Source organism: Sycon ciliatum, chromosome 2 (genome assembly GCF_964019385.1).
Source record: "Sycon ciliatum chromosome 2, ocSycCili1.1, whole genome shotgun sequence".
Lineage (NCBI taxonomy): Eukaryota > Metazoa > Porifera > Calcarea > Leucosolenida > Sycettidae > Sycon > Sycon ciliatum.
In genome coordinates this window covers 3,283,959-3,303,650 of record NC_088644.1, presented here as the reverse complement: position 1 = coordinate 3,303,650, position 19,692 = coordinate 3,283,959, and the positions used below count along the sequence as shown (strand labels likewise).

Below are 19,692 nucleotides of genomic sequence, written 5' to 3'. Positions count from 1 at the left end.
CAGCAAAGTGTGCGCTGCACGCGTTCCAGCTTCTTTACTTGTACTTTCTCTGCTGTAAGCACAGCAATGATTAGTTTTCAGGGTGATATCGAGGCAAAACGGGATAATTCTAGTCGTTAGGTGGAATCATGTCGGCTTACCACCTTGAAATGGGGCTGGTCCCGGCCGGATTGGAGCGGTTAGCAGGTGGGCCATGGCTGGTAGACATTGCAGCATTGGGGACATGGCAGGTGTAGGTAACTGTTAGTTATGAAGTGCTTTTATAGATCCATAATTATCGATATTTTACACGAAACGAAAAAGTTTCGTTTATGGTTGGGTGGGCCGAGGAGGGTTTCATTTTCATCTGAACCATCAATCTATTCTAGGTGTCAAGTCGATATATTTTTCGTTCAGCAGGGTGGGTGGGTGGGGAAGGGTCATGACTACTGTAAAAGCCATGTATATAACGAAGTGCTAACTCAAAAGAGTTAACGAGGAGAAATCTGTCGTTAAAATAGAAATCGTTATACAGAAATCGATACATATACTGTCCTATTGAGCGTTAAGAATGAGACAGAATCGTTACCTTTGGTACACGTAAACCAGTCAATTTTGGGAAATCGTTATATATGCGCCTCGTTAGAATAATGGCTTTTACAGTAAACTGTTTCGCTCCAGGATACCAGTAATTATTAATTGTGTTAGATGGCCCCTTACTGAGTTCCCAAATCTCCGGTACGAATTTGTTGGTTGTGGAAGTTTCTAGCCCCCCCCCCTCCCTTTTAATAATAGCTTGGTGTAATTCTTGTCTACTGCTGTGTGTGTGTGTGTGTGTGTGTGTGTGTGTGTGTGTGTGTGTGTGTGTGTGTGTGTGTGTGTGTGTGTGTGTGTGCTGACTGCTGTAGGTACGCAAGCGCCCCGGAAAGGAGCAGGAGGATGTCTTGGAGGGTGGCGGTGAAGAGGAGAAGACTGGCTTCTGGGGAAAGTAAGTGATCCCAGTGGACTCCCTTCTGTGTACTGGCGGCAAGCACTGCTCACTTTGAACATAATGCTCTTGATTCTTGATCGTTGGACTACTGAAGATTGTCTAGGCTCTGTGTTTGTCTGGCTTTGTTGCTAAGGTCGGGACTTGTACATGTCTTTCAGCAGTGCGCAGAGTTTTGTTTCACACTCTCAATTGATGACCTGATGACATGATGGTGTGCTGTGTGTGTGTGTGTGCGCGCGCTTGCGCACGCGCGCGCGTGTGTGTGTGTGCGTGAGTGTGTGTGTGTGTGGTCGTGTGTGTGTGTTTTGATAATGTTATCCTGTGCAGTGTGCTCGGTACGGGAGACGAGAACTATGAAGCTGAGACTGATGAGGTCATCAATGTATTCTCCATTGCCTCCGGTCATTTGTACGAACGATTCTTGAGGTATGTAGCTAACGAAAGCGCAAGTATGTGTGCGTGCATGTGTGGATACGCATGTATGCATGTACGCGCTCTGTGCCAATCAACTACTTGACTCCGGGATCATGTTTGTCAGTTTCTTGTGACCTGCATCGACTCTGCTCGTAATTTCTTGCTATTCCGAATGACAGACAACTTTGAGCTCGAGATCGGTTGACATGCATTGTATGCCGTGGGGGGGGGGGGGGGGGTGTTTTTGTATCGAGTGGGAGCATAAAACTTTGAAACTACCGTAATGTCGCTTATAAAAGCAGGTGCTTACGGCCGGCCACATAAGCCGGGGTTCAAACCATGCTTCTATTCAAAACATGCTTCTACGTCAACATCTTCAGCCTACTCTGTGCAGTGCACATTGTCACGTATGTAGTGTGCAAGTACTGTAGCGGACATGGAAATCCAGTCGATTGACCGGGGCCGGCGCCCTTAGCGCGTACAGAACGCTGCGTGCAGTGCACATGTTGATCCGATGGGACCAGTGCGCTGCAGCGCATAAATGCATGTGTGTACCGCTTACCCACGGCTGCATGGCCAGCGCCCTGGGGCCGCTAGACGTGCGACCGGATTTCCATGTCCACAACAGTACATGATACAAGTACATGCATGCTTCTATTCGAGTCATGCTTTTATACGCGACGCTACAGTATGTGGAAGTACCCTGTCACATAGACAATAAGTAATTTGTCCAGCAGTGCCAATGCCAGTGCTGATCTCTAACGTTAGCACTGTACTGATGTTCAGTATCCACCTTGTCATGCAGCCGACAGGAGTTGGGACCCTGGCCAGAGTATGATGTATTGGCACTGTAGATCTACAATGCATGGAAGTTGTCCCTGGACAGTGTGAATGTAATGGAGATAGATATGAACTAGCGTGTACTCTTGTTTGTTTTGCTGATGTTGTTTGTAGAATCATGATGTTGAGTGTGGTGAAGAAGACCAAGACACCTGTGAAGTTCTGGTTCTTGCAGAACTTCCTCTCCCCACAGTTCAAGGTAAATAGCGGGTACATGCTGAGCAGTGATCACGCTCGCACGAACACACACACACACACACACACACACACACACACACACACACACACACACACACACACACACACACACACTGGTGAATCATATAACCATGATTAGTCAACTCTTCAGAAGCAGTTACTTGCGGACACCCTGTCACTGCTACTGTTCCGGTGTCTGTGTCTGTGTCTATGTGTGGTCTTTCTCCGTTATCATGGTAATTCATAACGTAGTTGTCGGAATAGACAAGTGCTTGGGCGCTGCCCTTGAATACTCTCTTCCTTACCTCCAACCCCTCTTTCCACTTTTAACCCCTCTTTCCACTTTCTGATCTGTGTGTTCTCACTGGCTAGGACTTCATTCCACACATGGCCAAGGAGTACGGCTTTCAGTATGAGCTAGTCCAGTACAAGTGGCCCCATTGGCTCCACAGACAGACCGAGAAACAGAGAATTATCTGGGGGTGAGTTGCGATGTCTGCATGCCTCTTGCTGTTTAGGGGTTTCTTTTCGTGGATCTCAGCAAAGTGAGGAAAAGTCGGCCAAAATGTTCCTGGATGGGCCCGCGGTACATGTTTTAGTTTTTATACTTGAAGTATAAATGGTGCTTTTTTCAATACGATATTCTGCTCTCCCTACCTCCTTCACTTACACACTCTCTCTCTCTCTTCTCTCTCTCTCTCTCTCTCTCTCTCTCTCTCTCTCTCTCTCTCTCTCTCTCTCTCTCTCTCTCTCTCTCTCTCTCTCTCTTTGTTGGAAGATGAGGTTTCAATGGCGCTTTGCAGACACTTATACATCATCGATCTGTTCTGTAAACTGTGCTCCCTTTCAGATACAAGATCTTATTCTTAGACGTACTGTTCCCGCTCAACGTCAAGCGTATCATCTACGTAGATGCTGATCAGGTTAGCGTCTAGAGAGTATGTACAGTTACTGTGCAATGGTGGTATATACAAGCAGCTGTTCTCAGCGTTGTATATTTTGACATCGAACAACTGCTACTAAACAATAAGAGGACAGAAAAAGTGTTTTAACTCTGAGTTTCACGCACTAAGCGATCATCAGAAAACAGCAATGAGTATATTTTGACATCTAACTGGGCAAAGGTGCATCATGTGTATCATGTGTATCATGTGTCCAATTGTCAGTTCAAACAAGATTACACAAGCCATGGTTTGCAACTCCCGGGGAGAATGAGCCCATCCATAGCAGAGTCTTTTTTGCTTACATCATAGTAAATCAACTTTGCTGCATCTCACCGGTTTATAATTTACACGATCATGTTACCCCATCGCCAAGGTAATTTCCATTGCGCATTGCTCCTTCTCGTACTAAAGTTGAACAACTCAGATGGATTTCCCGTTATTACCTTCGATAGCTCAGTCGGTAGAGTATGAGACTCTTAATCTCAGGGTCGTGGGTTCGAGCCCCACGTTGGGGGCCAATGTTGAGTCCGAAGAAGGACGACTGACGACATCTTCTCCAGACATTACAACGGACAACGGGAACAAGTTATTGGGAACGACATTTATTATAGACGACGAGACAAGAGACCAAGACGAATGAACGACTACGTTGAAAAGTGAGATTATTGAAGAGAGAGAGCTCGACTGAGAAGCAACGCAATATCAAGGGCCTGGGTAGCTATGGCAAACATGGGCGCGCAAGTAGCTACCCAGGCCAACGGAACGAAAGGTGAGTATGACGTAGTACGGGTGCATGCAGGCCGGCTAGGAAAGGTACAGGAGGAGGTACCTAACATTAGCTTAGACTTAGCGATGCAGTGATTTGACCCTGGGCCTACTGTACTACGGTATCCTACAATTCATAATGACTTAAGCAAAAACCTCGAAATGTGATTGGTTTTGTGCAGTATGCCGTATTCCCCTATTACACCTTTTTACACTACACGGCAGGGGAAACATGAAGGGGGGTGGGGGTGCGACTTACAATCGAGCATGACTTACTCCTGAATTGATATTATATTGAAGTGGTATGACATGGCAACAGTTTATTGATATTGGTATGACATGGACCTGAAAAAATGATGCGACTTTCAATCGAGTGCGACTTACAACTAGGGAAACACGGTAGGTGCAGAGTTCCATACTCTGGCTTATGTACAGTGAAACCTGTCTAAGACGACCGCTCAAGGCACCTTCAAAGTGTGGTCTCTGTTACCAGGTGGTCTCCTTATCCAGGGCCATTTGACTGGAAATAGCATCCCTTGATCCTGGTTTCAGTGGTCTTCTTGGACAGGTGGTCGCCTTATCCGAGTGGTCGCCTTGACAGGTTTTACTCTACTCTTGGTTCTACTATCACAGTATAGTCTTCTCTATGAGGTTACTGTGCAGCAGCGATGGATCTCAGCAACAGTCCTAGGCTCTGGGTAGCCCCTACTATCATACAGCTATCGATAATGGCATGATGTATATATCCAATCGAATGCTAAGTGGACTGTGTGTCTGTGTGTGTCTGTGTGTAGACGGTGCGCTCTGACCTGAAGGAGCTGATGGACATGGACCTAGAAGGGGCACCGTACGCCTACACACCGTTCTGCAACTCACGGCCTGAAATGGACGGTTTCAGGTATGTGTGTGTGTGTGTGTGTGTGTGTGTGTGTGTGTGTGTGTGTGTGTGTGTGTGTGTGTGTGTGTGTGTGTGTGTGTGTGTGTGCACGGGATCATTCCGATCACGTGGAATTCCTCTTTGCCCGTCCTAATCGAGCCGCCAGGCGGGGTGTGTCGGATGTCCTTCTCATTCTCATTGGCAATCTCCATGCGGTGTGTCATTCGGGTTCCCCTTTAATAGGTGTGACAGCATGGCCGGCAAAGAACACACCAAGCATGGATCCTGTTCACTGCACCAGATGCCATAACTGTGGTGACTGGCATTGAATTCTTTCCAGGAATGGAACCGCTGGGAATGTCCTCTCTCTCTCTCTCTCTCTCTCTCTCTCTCTCTCTCTCTCTCTCTCTCTCTCTCTCTCTCTCTCTCTCTCTCTCTCCGTATCAAGTGAGTCTTGTGCTTTAGACTCGTGAGCTTGTCACTTGGCAACTCTTCCAACTGCGCAATCCTCACACAACTGTTTCAAAGACCTAAATTATGGGTTTTGTGATGTTCTTGTTCTTTGCCACTCCTGCATTGCTTCAGGTTCTGGAAATCTGGATACTGGGCTTCTCACCTGAGCGGGCTGCCATATCACATCAGGTATAATTATAATCCGTATTTGTCCATCATGTATCTTCTTACTTCGAAGTATGTACACTGTACGTGTATGACTTATTCACGTATTACTATATTATGCGGGGCGTTTGTGTGCGTGTTTGCATGTTGTGTTTGTCTTGTAAATGCTAGCATGAAGAACCTCTCTCTTGATGTCATCTATGAACCCATTGGAGATCAACATCATGCCTTGCTTCTTTTCTGCATCCATTACCTTACTTTGGGCTATTAGACTATTACCGCAATGAATGTGCGGCCAATGGGCCATGGCGTGTCATTATGTGACGGTGTGTGTGTGTGTGTGTGTGTTTGCAGTGCACTGTACGTTGTGGATTTGAAGCGTTTCCGTCGCCTGGCTGCTGGTGACCGTCTCCGTGGACAGTATCAAGTAGGTACTTGTAGTCATGTATTTTATAGCCGGGCTAGCAGCATATATAGCATGTAGCGTCATGGTCCGTTTGATCACATTCCACGTGTACATGTACTCACACACCTTTCCGCTGCATCCTCTGTTCATACACTCTCATTTGGCTAATCAATCCATGCACAACTGGCTGTTGCGACCTTCTTTGGTCTCATCAGCGGAACAGAGTAACTGGCTGAACCGATTGCACTGAAGTCTAATGAGCGGCAAAACATTTTTAAATCGGCTCAAAGCATCACTCAGAGCTTTCCAACTGTGAGAAACACAGAGAACTACCGTAAAAGACTAAAAGCCCGTATTAAATAAGCCCCTGGGCGGAAACGTTAGTGAAGGTGGAGAACATGGGCGTCAATTAGGGCCCGGGCGCTATCCCGGATAAGTGAGATCAAATTAATTTTCACATCAGGCTGTACTGCTATCGGTACGTATAAGGTTAGCACAGTGCACGGTACACTAAGTTATACTACAGTACTGTACATGCAAGTGGAGCTGTGCATTCACTGCACTACAGTACACAGTGCAGTGAATGCACATGTACAAGTAGCTGTGCATTCACTGCACTACAGTACACAGTGCAGTGACTGCACATGTAGCTGTGCATGCACTCCACTGTGCACTGGGCATGTGCTTTTGCCCGTGGGCGTTAACACGCAGGTGGGCTAGAAAGTGGAACAAGAGTGTTGACACGCGGCAACTGGGCGTGTACGCGGGTTGTGGGCGTTACACTGGGTGGGCGTTATTACGGGCTTTTACGGTATGTAGAATCGAACCACCAGGCTACTATTGTCTGTAAATCAACGCTGTAAGTATGGCGAATATTTGACTTTAATAATGATGTGTTGTGTGTGTTGTTGTTGTGGCAGGGTTTGAGCCAGGACCCTAACAGTCTTGCCAATTTGGATCAGGTATGTACATGTATAGAGTCTGCCAGTGTATGCAATGATGTCATTTACATCACCTTTGTTGTGACCGGCTTCAGCAAGCATAAGATGAAGATGATGAAATCGTATACAGTAAAACCTGTTAAGGCGACCACTCGGATAAGGCGACCACCTGTCCCAGAAGACCACTGCAGCCAGGACCAAGGGATGCTATTTCCAGTCAAATGACCCTGGATAAGGAGACCACCTGGTAACGGAGACCACGTTTTGAAGGTCCCTTGAGCGGTCGTCTTAGACAGGTTTCACTTTACAATGCAAATATCCACTTCCTTACACTGTGCTGGGCTGAACTGTTACAAAGCTGCCCTGACAGTTGAGCCAATGCTATGTACCATGGTCTGAGAATTTTATGCAGGATTTCTTTTTAAGCCACCCGTAGTGGGAGTGCACCATGGAGTGGGTGTGTTGGTGGGTGGGTTTTTAAGTTGGAGAAAGTGCTAAGGAAGCTTCTGCCAGTGCCAGCACTCGTGGAAAATATTCCAAGTACCGGTACGTTAGCAAGAGCAGCTTCAGCAATTACCATCCCACCATTCACCTAGAACCTACCATCCCGCCATTCACCTAGAACCTACCATTCCACCAGTCAGTGCAGTCACCCAGACATTTACCATCCAGCCAAAGAGGAAATGGTCCATGTGTGTGTGCAGATTGAGTTCGGCTTACCAGTCCATGTAAAGCAGGTAATATTTGCAACGTAAGAAAACATCAATTTTAAACATGTTTAAAGGGGAAGTTAAGGCAAAAATTAAAACTTCACCAGTTGTAGTCTTCGGGGTGCTGAGTCGAATGGTCGTGGTCCGAGAAAGCTGAGACGCTCCCTTCCTACTTGAATCCCAATCGAACTCGCGCACTTCCACCGAAACTGGGTGACTGCGCCCTACTAGATGGGGATTTGTATGCAAAATGTCACTAAAAGCGCCATTTCGTTCTTATAAAAGCACGGATGACCGCGATTGGCCCATATGTTGTAGTCTTTTGGACGCTGAGTCGACTGGTTTTGGTCCGAAAAGGCTGCGATGCAGCATTCCTCCTTTATTCCCAATCGAACATGGTTGAACAAGCGGTCACGTGCTCCTGGGTGCCCAAATCACCTGGTCACCACGCCAGCAGGCGACAACTTTCACACCAAGGTTCAACTCGAGTTCAACTCGAGTGACAGGACTGCACCCAAAAAAGGTCAAAACAGGCTAGTAAGTTGTACCCTGCAGGCATGGTGACCAGGTGACTGGTGTACGCAGGAGCACGTGACCGCTTCTTCAACCATGTTCGATTGGGAATAAAGGAGGAACGCTGCATCGCAGCCTTTTCGGACCAAAACCAATCGACTCAGCGTCCAAAAGACTACAACATGTGGGCCAATCACGGTCATCCATGCTTTTATAAGAACGAAATGGCGCTTTTAGTGACATTTTGCATACAAATCCCCATCTAGTAGGGCGCAGTCACCCAGTTTCGGTGGAAGTGCGCGAGTTCGATTGGGATTCAAGTAGGAAGGGAGCGTCTCAGCTTTCTCGGACCACGACCATTCGACTCAGCACCCCGAAGACTACAACTGGTGAAGTTTTAATTTTTGCCTTAACTTCCCCTTTAACGATATTTGCGAGAGGTGATGAATCGCAAACTTTGAACTTGACGAACCAGTCTCAATTTCTAACACGCAAACATTTCTTGTTGCAAACACTACCCGTTTTACAGTATCGTGTTTCTGGGGATTGTTTTAAAATTTGTTGCTTTGTGGTATTTGTCTTACTTCGAAGTATGGTTTTGTTTCTGTTGTTTTTCTAGGACTTGCCGAATAACATGATCCACCAAGTGCGCATCAAGAGTTTGCCACAGGAATGGTTATGGTGTGAGACTTGGTGCAGTAACAGCACCAAACCAAACGCGAAAACAATTGACTTGGTAAGGCAACACACATGAAGTGTGGGCATTACGTTTACGCTTATGTGTGTGCGTGTGTGTGTGTGTGTGTTCGCGCACATGCAGGCCTTGCTCAAGCTTGTGAGCAATTTGCCTGTTTGGACTCTTGTAGTTTGACCTGGATGTGCTACTTTGAGTGCACATATTTGCCCTCATTGCCTCACCCCACCCGCATCGGTCTCCCGTTTTCGTTCGCGGGCACACACGCACGCTCTCTCTCTCTCTCTCTCTCTCTCTCTCTCTCTCTCTCTCTCTCTCTCTCTCTCTCTCTCTCTCTCTCTCTCTCTCTCTCTCTCTCTCTCTCTCTCTCTCTCTCTCTTTCTCTTTCTCTCTCTTTCTTTTCTTTCTTTTCTTTCTTTCTGGTGACTGCTATGGAAAACAAACGTAGTCACCGGCACTATGATGTCCATTGAGGAAAATGGCTGTGACCTTTCAAAGATTGCCTGATAATTTGTATATTATTTTCTTTTTCCTTCTTTTTCAGTGCAATAACCCTCAGACCAAGGAGCCCAAATTGTCAGCAGCTATGCGCATTATTCCCGAATGGTCATCATACGATCAAGAGGTGCGATCGCTCCAGGATCAGATTGACGGGGCCCCGCTGCCACCAGCTGATACACCTGCTGCAGGTCAGTCTTCGGTTCAATGCTAGCTCAACTGTATTGTATATTTGAGGGGTTCGCCAGAGGCAAATGGATTATCCGGCAAGGGAAGTCTTCTTTCTCTCTCTCTCTCGGGGAATTTCCAGGAGGGACTTTTTGGCTGTTTTGGCTTGATCAAGTTTCGATCAAGTGTGTATTTGTGTGTCTGTGTTTGTGTGCGTGTGTGTGTCTGTATGTGTCTGTGTGTTTGTGTGTGTGTGTGTGTGTGTGTGTTTGTCTGTGTTTGTCTGTGTGTCTGTGTGTCTGCCTGTGTCTATGTGTAGGTTCACAAGGCCATTCTCATGATGAGTTTTAGGTGGTGTTCTCCACAATTATACCCAAGTGCTAGCCACTGCGCCTCTATCTCACTCGGTGCTGCGCGCTGTCACGCAGCAATGCATCATCATCATCGTTCCGATGGGGACTGTCTTGCTGTGCCGTGCATGCTAGTCAGCTAGTGTGGATGCCAAGCAGCATTACATCTTGCAGTGGAGTGACATGGCGTGGGGTTGCTCCAGGGAAGTTTGCTACGTCAAGTCCATTCTTCCTTCTTGCCTCCCGCTGCACTGGACTTTCCGAAATAAAAACACGGCAAAACTTATCCGCTTTATCATTCTCATTTAACACTAATTTTGTTGGTATTTCTGCCTGCTTGCTTGCTATGCACATGTGCATGGTACATAGGTGGACTTGTGACACACTGATATACATCTAGGTATAGGAAGAGAGTAGATAGAAGACGGCTGATGTGTACATAGATAATGTTGTTCTTGTCTAGTGGTCTGCATCTGCAAGTGGCAGGCTGTATTGTACCATAGCACACGCCTTTCGACTATTCTGCTTCTTTCCCTCCGTGTCCATTTGCCACCTAAACCCTTTGGCTGACTTTTATTTGCTTCCGTGCATGTGCTTCCCGTGAAAATGATTCGTTCCCATCTGTATTTATTTCATTTGAACTCAGATCATCATCTCTAGCTGATGGTTTGCTGTTTGAGAGAGCTGAAGTAAAAAATGAAACTATCTTTCAAAAATCAAGAACGGCAGGTGCATTTGAGCAAGTTGAATCAACGAGTACAGTGCACGTGCGCGCTAAAAGCAGTAACGGCCCCCGGTCATCCCATTGGGTTTCAATGCCCACGTCAGTACATGTACATGTACGTACACGTGTGTTCGCTGACCTGGGAGAGGCGGATAAATTACCAAATCTCACTTTGAAAAATGTCGGTGTGGATGGTCTCTTTCACAGAGGCATACATGTACTCTCCCTGAGTCTCCTACAACTCATTGCCTGGTGAGTTCACTGGACTGGCCGTGTGTACCATCAGGTCATGGATCTGTGTTTTGTTTTTTTGCGAGAAACCACAAACCTCAAGTCAAGGACATGTCGACACGACAGATACTGTGTGGACCTTTTTTGAATGGATAATAATAATTACCTTTTCCATTATGGCAGAGGTGGTTGAAGTAAGTAGTTGTGATTGGACTCTTTCAATGAATGCCCTCAGCTGCATACAGTAGATCTACATACCATGTTTCATCGCTAACGTCCGTGACAATGCAGCAATTGCTACTTTACACGTCCCACCGTCAGGAGAGTCAAGTGCCATGGTCTAATTCGGAGGGCAGCCCACCCAAGCCACACATGTTGCCAGGCACAGTCACTTTACTATGTCTTTAGTAAATTTTTCACTACTGACTGTAAGACACTAGCGATAGCGCTGACGGCCACCAAAGCCTGGCAAATGCACCATCCTTGTGAGGGGGATGAAGTACAGTACCGAGGGGAGGAGCTCCGCAGCTTGGACGTGTTCGACAGAATGATATTCCTGAATCATTGAATGAACCTCATCTCTACGCAGTACAGTATTAGTAATCATGGTAGATCTACTGTACATAGCCACTGCACTGCTAGCTGATACGTGCCGGATCAGCTGTTCACCCAGTTCTACTTCTAGATTCTGCACAATCATAGTCATTACAATCATGGTTTGGGAATGCATTGTGTTACCACTACTCACCAGGTGTGAGTGTGTTACTACAGTACATGAACTCGCCAGTGCGACTAGTGCTGTACTACTACTAGCCCCTCAGCCTAGGCCCTCAACCCGCCACAGCATCACGACTTGGCCGCTGCACTGCCCGCCTGCGTTTCCCGGTCGGGCCGTTTCAGGCGGCTACCATCGATCCCGGACATCCCAGGCGTGGAGAGTAGGAAATGTGTCACCTGTGAGTGTGAGGCTGTGTGTGGAGCAGCGATACTCAAGCTCCGACGACCTGGTTCTGCGTAGTCGTCCACTTTTATTATTCCTTTGCCAAGACTAAGTAGTGTAAGGTGTAGGCACAGTTCGAACCTTTCTTCTCCTTCTCCAACGCTACCGCTTGTAAGCCATCGGTTCTCCCCGGAAGTCGCTCTCCAACAGCACTGGCAAGATGGCTAAAGCAGATACGTATCCTGTCATGAACGGCATTATCCAGGTAAGCAGCACCTGACCTGGGGCAGTGGGCTGGGGGTTGTATTGGCTTTTACTAGTTTTAGCCTTGGAGTTGGAGGCTAGGTACGACTAAGGCGAATGGTCGGTTCATGCCGCAGCGCAGCCACTAAGTAGTTATCAATAGTCAGTGTTACCAAGCGCTTTTCGCTACCTTGCGTTCTGAAAAGTATACTAGTAGCTTTTCCAGTTTTCGGCTTGCATTCTTGCAATGCTCGGCAGCATCATGGTGTTCTTTGCCCCTGTGGCTGTGCAGCCTTGTGCAGCTGGCGAACAAATTGCCTGGTCGTATTGCAGTTTACAGAGTATTGCCGACTAAGCTAACTCAATTTCTGTAAAATACGGACAGCCGATGAGTGGATTACTTTCAAGTGTGGCCTCCTTCGAATGCTACAGTGTGATAGCATTTTTGTTTGTCTCCGCGCCCAGGAACAGTTTATAATTTTGACTCTTTTGAGTCTCCAGAAAACCTCGCAAAGCAGTGTCGGCCTTGACCATTTTATAGTATGTGACAGTGCACTAGTAGTAGTATGTGTGATGATGCACATAGCATACATTACGGAATACCAGTGACATTCTCAACTGAGGACAGCGGAAATGACGTTTCATTTCTGACATGCTTGGACGTGTCAGTGTTATCTTCCTATTTTCCGGACACAACCGCCTCTATAGTGTAGAGGTGTACAGAGTGGCCATGGTGACATGACGGATTGCCAAGACTGTGCACGGCGGTGTCGCTTTGTAGTTTACCAGTGTACCTCAGTGCATGATGTGCATGTGTGTTTATACTGCCCATGATGCCTGGTCTAGGCGGTGCCAGTGGGATGTCTTGGCTTTTCATTATTACTTGGACTTTTGGAGTAGCCTCAACTTACTTGAAAACATGGAAAACAGTGGGGCACAAGTTATGCGATCCAGTCCAACAACTAAACCAGATTTTGAACAGTCAGACGGGCACAACTTAGCACCAGGAGTTTTCAATTTTAATATTTCCTTGTCTCGCCATCTGAGCTCTTAGCGCACACCTCAACGACAACGTATTTACATTTTGTATAGAGGTTGTGCTCAGTGAAAGCCACAGTCCGATGATGAGTATGGTAGCACATTGCACCACTGCACAGCCCAGAATACGCAAGTACAAGAGATAGCCCGCAAAAAAAGCTTTTCTTTCACATAGTGCATTTCGTACTCTTCCACGTATATATTGTAATATTGCTAGATTTCATTATTGAGACGTATTTCCCTGATGAATGTCTCTAGAAAACTTGTTAGGAAACTTTATTATCCATCTTTTATTTTTGTTCATTACTACGTCTATGAGAGCGCATGGCATCGAAGCAAGAATTGTGGACCTGATTGAAGCGCTTTACGCTACTACTGAAGCTGCCATCGTTGTTGGATCCACTATCACCGACTGGTTCACCACGTCAGTGGGTGTCAGGCAGGGCTGTTTACTCTCGCCTTGTCTGTTCAACGTATTCCTGGAGTACATCATGTCTGACGCTTTGGAGGAGTTTGATGGGTCAGTATGTATCGGCGGCATGTGCGTGACCAACCTACGTTTTGCGGATGATATAGATCTAATCGCATCGTCTGTGGAAGAGCTGATGGACCTGACCGAGCGCGTGGATACGAGTGCAACAAGACTAGGCATGCAGATCAATGCTTCCAAGACCAAGTCAATGGCAGCGCCGGAGGGCGGTGGTGATCTGGGATGCATTCAAGTAGGCAATGAGCGAATAGAAGAGGTATCCCAGTTTAAATACTTAGGTGCCGTAATCACGTCGGATGGCAAGTCTGATGTGGAGATAAGAAGACGCTTAGCACTAGGGAAGCAAAAGATCATTGAGCTTCAATTCATTTGGAAATCGCCATCACTTTCTTTGCCTACTAAATTTCGTTTTGTTAGGTCTATTGTGCTAGCGACTGTTTTATACGGATGCCAATCTTGGACATTATCTGCCTCATCAATGAGAAGAATTTCATCCTTCGAGATGAAATGCTTCCGCCGACTCTTAGGAGTAACATACCACGACCGGCGTACCAACCAATCTATCCTGGAAGAAATCAATGACATCATCGGAGCAAGGATGCGGCTAGCGAACGAAGTCAAGAAATTTAAGTTGATGTGGTTTGGCCATGTTACGAGACATGACGTTTTCTCCAAGCCCTTCCTACAAGGATCAACTCCTGGATCTCGACCGAGAGGAAGGCCCGCAACATCATGGATTTCTAACATTAAAAGTTGGACGGGTCTTCCCTTGCATGCTCTCTCTCATGCAGCACACGATAGAGTTGGATTCAGAGACATCATTCACAATTCTCTCGCTGATTAATGCCTCTACGATCACCTTGTGATTATGAGTTATACATACATACATACATACTACGTCTAATGTCCGCTTCGCTGATTCTGCTGATTGCCTTATTAAAGTTGTTGTCTCCGCGCCGCTTCTTTCAGCAAAGAGAGTTGAAAGTTACATGATGTTGTGTAATGTATCCCATGCAGGGTGTGGAGAGCAAGGAGAGATGGTTTCCTGGAGATCCCCTGCCATGGACAACGCAGATCTGCCACGGTATAACCTGCAATATCGTGATCGACTACAAGCGCTGCTTGAAGATCCCGGAGTTCGAGACCAAGCCTGATGATGTCTTCATTGTGACCTATCCGAAATCAGGTGTGAGAACACTGCAGTGTGTATGTGTGTGTTGGTGCTGGAGCTGGTGCTGGTGCTGGTGCTGGTGCTGGTGCTGGTGCTGGTGCTGGTGCTGGTATAATGTCACTGAGTAGAAATAGTCGGATTTTATTTTTTAAACCAGGGCTTCCCAACAGGCTATTGCCTTCTTACATGGAACCCCTAGATGCTGTTTGACCAGGGGTGTTTGCCTGAGTGTGTGTGTGTGTGTGTGGGGGGGGGGGGGGGGGGGGGGGAGAGAGAGGGTGTGTGTGTGTGTGACTTTTTTGAAGTATGCTGTAGACCAGGCTGAATAGTGACGGTCAATTCTTCAGCCTTGCAAGCTGTTGAATGGTGCAATCCCAGCACAAGTTGCTATGGCATCTGCCGTAGCATTGCTATCATCGCCTCCGGCGATGGGCGTCAAAGGTCAAGGTCAAGGTGTGTGTGTTAGGGGGGGGGGGGGGGGTTGGAGGGAGGGTGTGTGTTGGGGGGGGGGGGGAGGGGGAGGGGGTGTTAGTGCTAGTCATACCGATGTCAGTGTCAGTGTCAGTGTCAGTGTCAGTGTCAGTGTCTGAGGTTGGTACATGTACTTACATTGCACACGACTGGTTTAACTCCACGGTCAGTTCCCCACGGTGATGCCATTGCACACGACTGGTTTAACTCCACGGTCAGTTCTCCACGGTGATGCCATTGCACACGACTGGTTTAACTCCACGGTCAGTTCCCCACGGTGATGCCATTGCACACGACTGGTTTAACTCCACGGTCAGTTCTCCACGGTGATGCCATTGCACACGACTGGTTTAACTCCACGGTCAGTTCTCCACGGTGATGCCATTGCACACGACTGGTTTAACTCCACGGTCAGTTCCCCACGGTGATGCCATTGCACACGACTGGTTTAACTCCACGGTCAGTTCTCCACGGTGATGCCATTGCACACGACTGGTTTAACTCCACGGTCAGTTCTCCACGGTGATGCCATTGCACACGACTGGTTTAACTCCACGGTCAGTTCCCCACGGTGATGCCATTGCACACGACTGGTTTAACTCCACGGTCAGTTCTCCACGGTGATGCCATTGCACACGACTGGTTTAACTCCACGGTCAGTTCTCCACGGTGATGCCATTGCACACGACTGGTTTAACTCCACGGTCAGTTCTCCACGGTGATGCCATTGCACACGACTGGTTTAACTCCACGGTCAGTTCCCCACGGTGATGCCATTGCACACGACTGGTTTAACTCCACGGTCAGTTCCCCACGGTGATGCCATTGCACACGACTGGTTTAACTCCACGGTCAGTTCCCCACGGTGATGCCATTGCACACGACTGGTTTAACTCCACGGTCAGTTCTCCACCGTGATGCCATTGCACACGACTGGTTTAACTCCACGGTCAGTTCCCCACGGTGATGCCATTGCACACGACTGGTTTAACTCCACGGTCAGTTCCCCACGGTGATGCCATTGCACACGACTGGTTTAACTCCACGGTCAGTTCCCCACGGTGATGCCATTGCACACGACTGGTTTAACTCCACGGTCAGTTCTCCACCGTGATGCCATTGCACACGACTGGTTTAACTCCACGGTCAGTTCCCCACGGTGATGCCATTGCACACGACTGGTTTAACTCCACGGTCAGTTCCCCACGGTGATGCCATTGCACACGACTGGTTTAACTCCACGGTCAGTTCCCCACGGTGATGCCATTGCACACGACTGGTTTAACTCCACGGTCAGTTCCCCACGGTGATGCCATTGCACACGACTGGTTTAACTCCACGGTCAGTTCTCCACGGTGATGCCAGTGATACATATCAAAGTGTAAATGAGAGGAAGTCCACACCCCTGCTTGAAAAATTCTTTGTCATTGGAAGCTTTTAACTCGGCCACTTGTATCAAAAGCTGTATCATCGAGGGTGAAGATACTTCTACACTGTGGAAATGCAGTCTAACTGACTCTCACACAACTGAACCAGAGATATTTTATTGGTATTTTATTTTTGTATCAGAGGACCAGTGGTTAACTCTTGCAACATGATTTGCCCCTCCTGCTCTTTTACCCCCCCCCCCCCCAACACACACACACACGTGTACCCTCCTTATGCAGGTACTACGTGGATGCAGCAAATCGTCAAGTGCATCAGGACAAAGGGCCACCCGGAGACCGTTGATGAACACCTTGAAGACATCTTCCCCTGGTTCGAGGCCATGCCACAGAAGGATATGGAAGACAGGCCATCACCGCGCATCTACAAAAGTCATAGGTCTGTATCAGTGGCAGGATGGTTGAATTATAGTTCAGTGTACCGACCACACTAGCTGTGTGCTGTAGCTGTGTGTTTAGTGTATATAGTTCAGTGTACACATCACTAGTTGCATCATAGTTCAATGTACATAATACTAGTTGCATCATAGTTCAGTGTACATAATACTAGTTGCAGTATCGTTCGATGTACACCACAACACTGGCTGTGTGTATAGTTCAATGTACATCACAGCTGCATGTACTGAAGTATAGTTCAGGGTACATCACACTAGCTGCATCATAGTTCATAGTTCACTTTACACTACACCAGCTGTAGGTATAGAACAACACATTTGGACTCGGACCAATTATCTCCTTATGCGATGGGCCATTCCACTTACGTGTGCACTTTGCCGGGCTGGTGTGGTAAGCTGCAGTGAAACCTGTCTAAGACGACCGCTCAAGCCAGTCAAGGGACCTTCAAAACGTGGTCTCTGTTACCAGGTGGTCTCCTGATCCAGGATCTTTTGACTGGAAATAGCATCCCTTGGTCCTGGTTGCAGTGGCCTTCTAGGACAGGTGGCCACCTCACCCAAGTGGTCACCTCACCCAAGTGGCCACCTCACCCAAGTGGTCACCTCACCCAAGTGGTCACCTCACCCAAGTGGCCACCTCACCCAAGTGGCCACCTCACCCAAGTGGTCACCTCACCCAAGTGGTCACCTCACCCAAGTGGTCACCTCACCCAAGTGGCCACCTCACCCAAGTGGTCACCTCACCCAAGTGGTCACCTCACCCAAGTGGTCACCTCACCCAAGTGGTCACCTCACCCAAGTGGTCACCTCACCCAAGTGGTCACCTCACCCAAGTGGTCACCTCACCCAAGTGGTCACCTCACCCAAGTGGTCACCTCACCCAAGTGGTCACCTCACCCAAGTGGTCGCCTTGACCGGTTTTACTGTACCATTATTTAGTGATGGATCCACCAAAAACTTTCTTGAATAGAAACCCGCCGGCCTGGCCTGCACTCCACAACATGTACTAGTACTTCACGGTATCTAGTACAAGCTGTAGTAGTACTGTACAGATTATAAGCGCCTGTTAACCTCCAAGGGCTATAGGGCATATGGCTTGCGCATTGGAAACACAGTATCTGTAGCTCGCTGGTCAGATTGAGCATAATATGTGTACTGAGTATTGTTTTCAATCTTTTCTTGTGTCCCGCCAGTCCATACTATATGGCAGCCAAGGGTAAGAGCGAGGCCACACGCTGCAAGTACATTCACGTCATCCGCCATCCTAAAGACGTCTGCGTCTCCTTGTTCCACCATATGAAGGGATTCTGGGATTATGAATTCAACGGCGAGTTCCCAGAGTTTGTTGACCTCTTCCTGGGCGGAAAAGGTGAGCGAAAGCAGTTTCTAATACGATTTAGTACTTTGAAGTACAGTATATCATTGTACACTCCCACTACTCTGATGTATTCCTTTTTGAGGAAGATTTTAATTTTTAACACATCAAGTCAGGTCATCGAATGTCTCAGTACTCTGTCAGGTTCAAGTAGTTGTGCCTAGTTGTTGCACTTTCTGACTGTATATAAACTACAGTGCGTATTGGTTATAGCGTGGTCGTGTAAAAGAATATACTGCCTACAAGAATGAACTCTCCTATTTTCATAATCATAACATTGGTTTCATGTGTATATTTATTCTTACAAGCAATGTTATCGTGTAATAGAATATATCGGTCCTAAGAATGGACTTTGTGTAGCAAAACATACCAGATTAATACAAAGTGTATCGCCTGTAGTAATAACATCTGCCCGATACAGTTCTGAACCCACTCGAATTGCATCATAATGCTGCAAGTGCATCTGTTGTGGTCATGTAACTCATGTTGCTCAGCCACATGGTGAACCTATGGCCCAGTATGGGACTACTTTGGAAGTACGAGCAACCGCGTACACAGTAGCACTACGTTGCATGTATGATGATCTTCCTGGCTATGCGCACATGCATATGATACGTCACACTATATTTATCGTGTGTAAGAAATATCGGAAATAAGAATAGAAAGTCGTTTTTCAAACACCCACGCTATAACCGATACCTACTGTACTAATACTAGTAGTTACAATGGTGGACAGTTACTCTTAACTTGTATCCATATGTCCCTTTCCTTTTTTATAGATATTTTTTAAATGGAAAACCTTACACACACACCATCTTCAATCCAATTGGTCTCTTCGCCGCAAATTATAACACTTCTCAATCAAATTTTCGGCCAGGAGCCATCACCAGGATTTTTTTTAAATAAATTAACGTTTAAAAAAGTAGCCGCCTGCATCCTTATCCTGATAGCTGCTGCTCTGTCACAGTTACATCACTAGTGGCAACACATGATGTTTCTCTGTCTTGCTGCAGTTGAATCTGGATGCTGGTTTGACTTTGTGCGCACATGGTACGAGTGCGCTGCCAGTAAAGATGAACGCGTCCTCTACGTGCGTTACGAGGACATGAAACAGGTGAGGCGGCATGCGATGGTTTATGTCGTGGCAGCATGCGATGGTTTATGTCGCGGTGGCATACATCATGCTATTCTCATGGGTCATTGAGATGGTCAATCAGGTGTAGGGAACAAGTGCACGTTTCATGGATCATTTAAAAATATATA

At 47.2% G+C, this 19,692-nt stretch overlaps 2 protein-coding genes across 2 annotated transcripts in view; both read left to right on the top strand.

The window, feature by feature from the left end:
- The window catches only part of LOC135808274 (UDP-glucose:glycoprotein glucosyltransferase 1-like), a gene marked incomplete in the record, with an annotated part of 33,086 nt that extends 22,441 nt beyond the window's left edge, over window positions 1-10,645 (top strand). The window contains 12 exon segments of the mRNA XM_065321441.1: window positions 888-967; window positions 1,298-1,396; window positions 2,339-2,423; window positions 2,795-2,904; window positions 3,273-3,345; window positions 4,926-5,029; window positions 5,594-5,650; window positions 5,981-6,053; window positions 6,953-6,994; window positions 8,816-8,932; window positions 9,435-9,579; window positions 9,876-10,645. Of these exon segments, the coding sequence (XP_065177513.1) occupies window positions 888-967; window positions 1,298-1,396; window positions 2,339-2,423; window positions 2,795-2,904; window positions 3,273-3,345; window positions 4,926-5,029; window positions 5,594-5,650; window positions 5,981-6,053; window positions 6,953-6,994; window positions 8,816-8,932; window positions 9,435-9,579; window positions 9,876-9,907 (1,017 nt within the window).
- A 1,065-nt stretch (window positions 10,646-11,710) lies between these two features.
- LOC135808273 (amine sulfotransferase-like) overlaps window positions 11,711-19,692 on the top strand; it is a 9,679-nt gene continuing 1,697 nt past the window's right edge. The window contains exons 1-5 of the mRNA XM_065321440.1: window positions 11,711-12,066; window positions 14,590-14,758; window positions 16,882-17,038; window positions 18,248-18,423; window positions 19,443-19,543. Of these exons, the coding sequence (XP_065177512.1) occupies window positions 12,022-12,066; window positions 14,590-14,758; window positions 16,882-17,038; window positions 18,248-18,423; window positions 19,443-19,543 (648 nt within the window). The 5' untranslated portion in view covers window positions 11,711-12,021. The remainder of the gene's footprint in view (window positions 12,067-14,589; window positions 14,759-16,881; window positions 17,039-18,247; window positions 18,424-19,442; window positions 19,544-19,692) is intronic.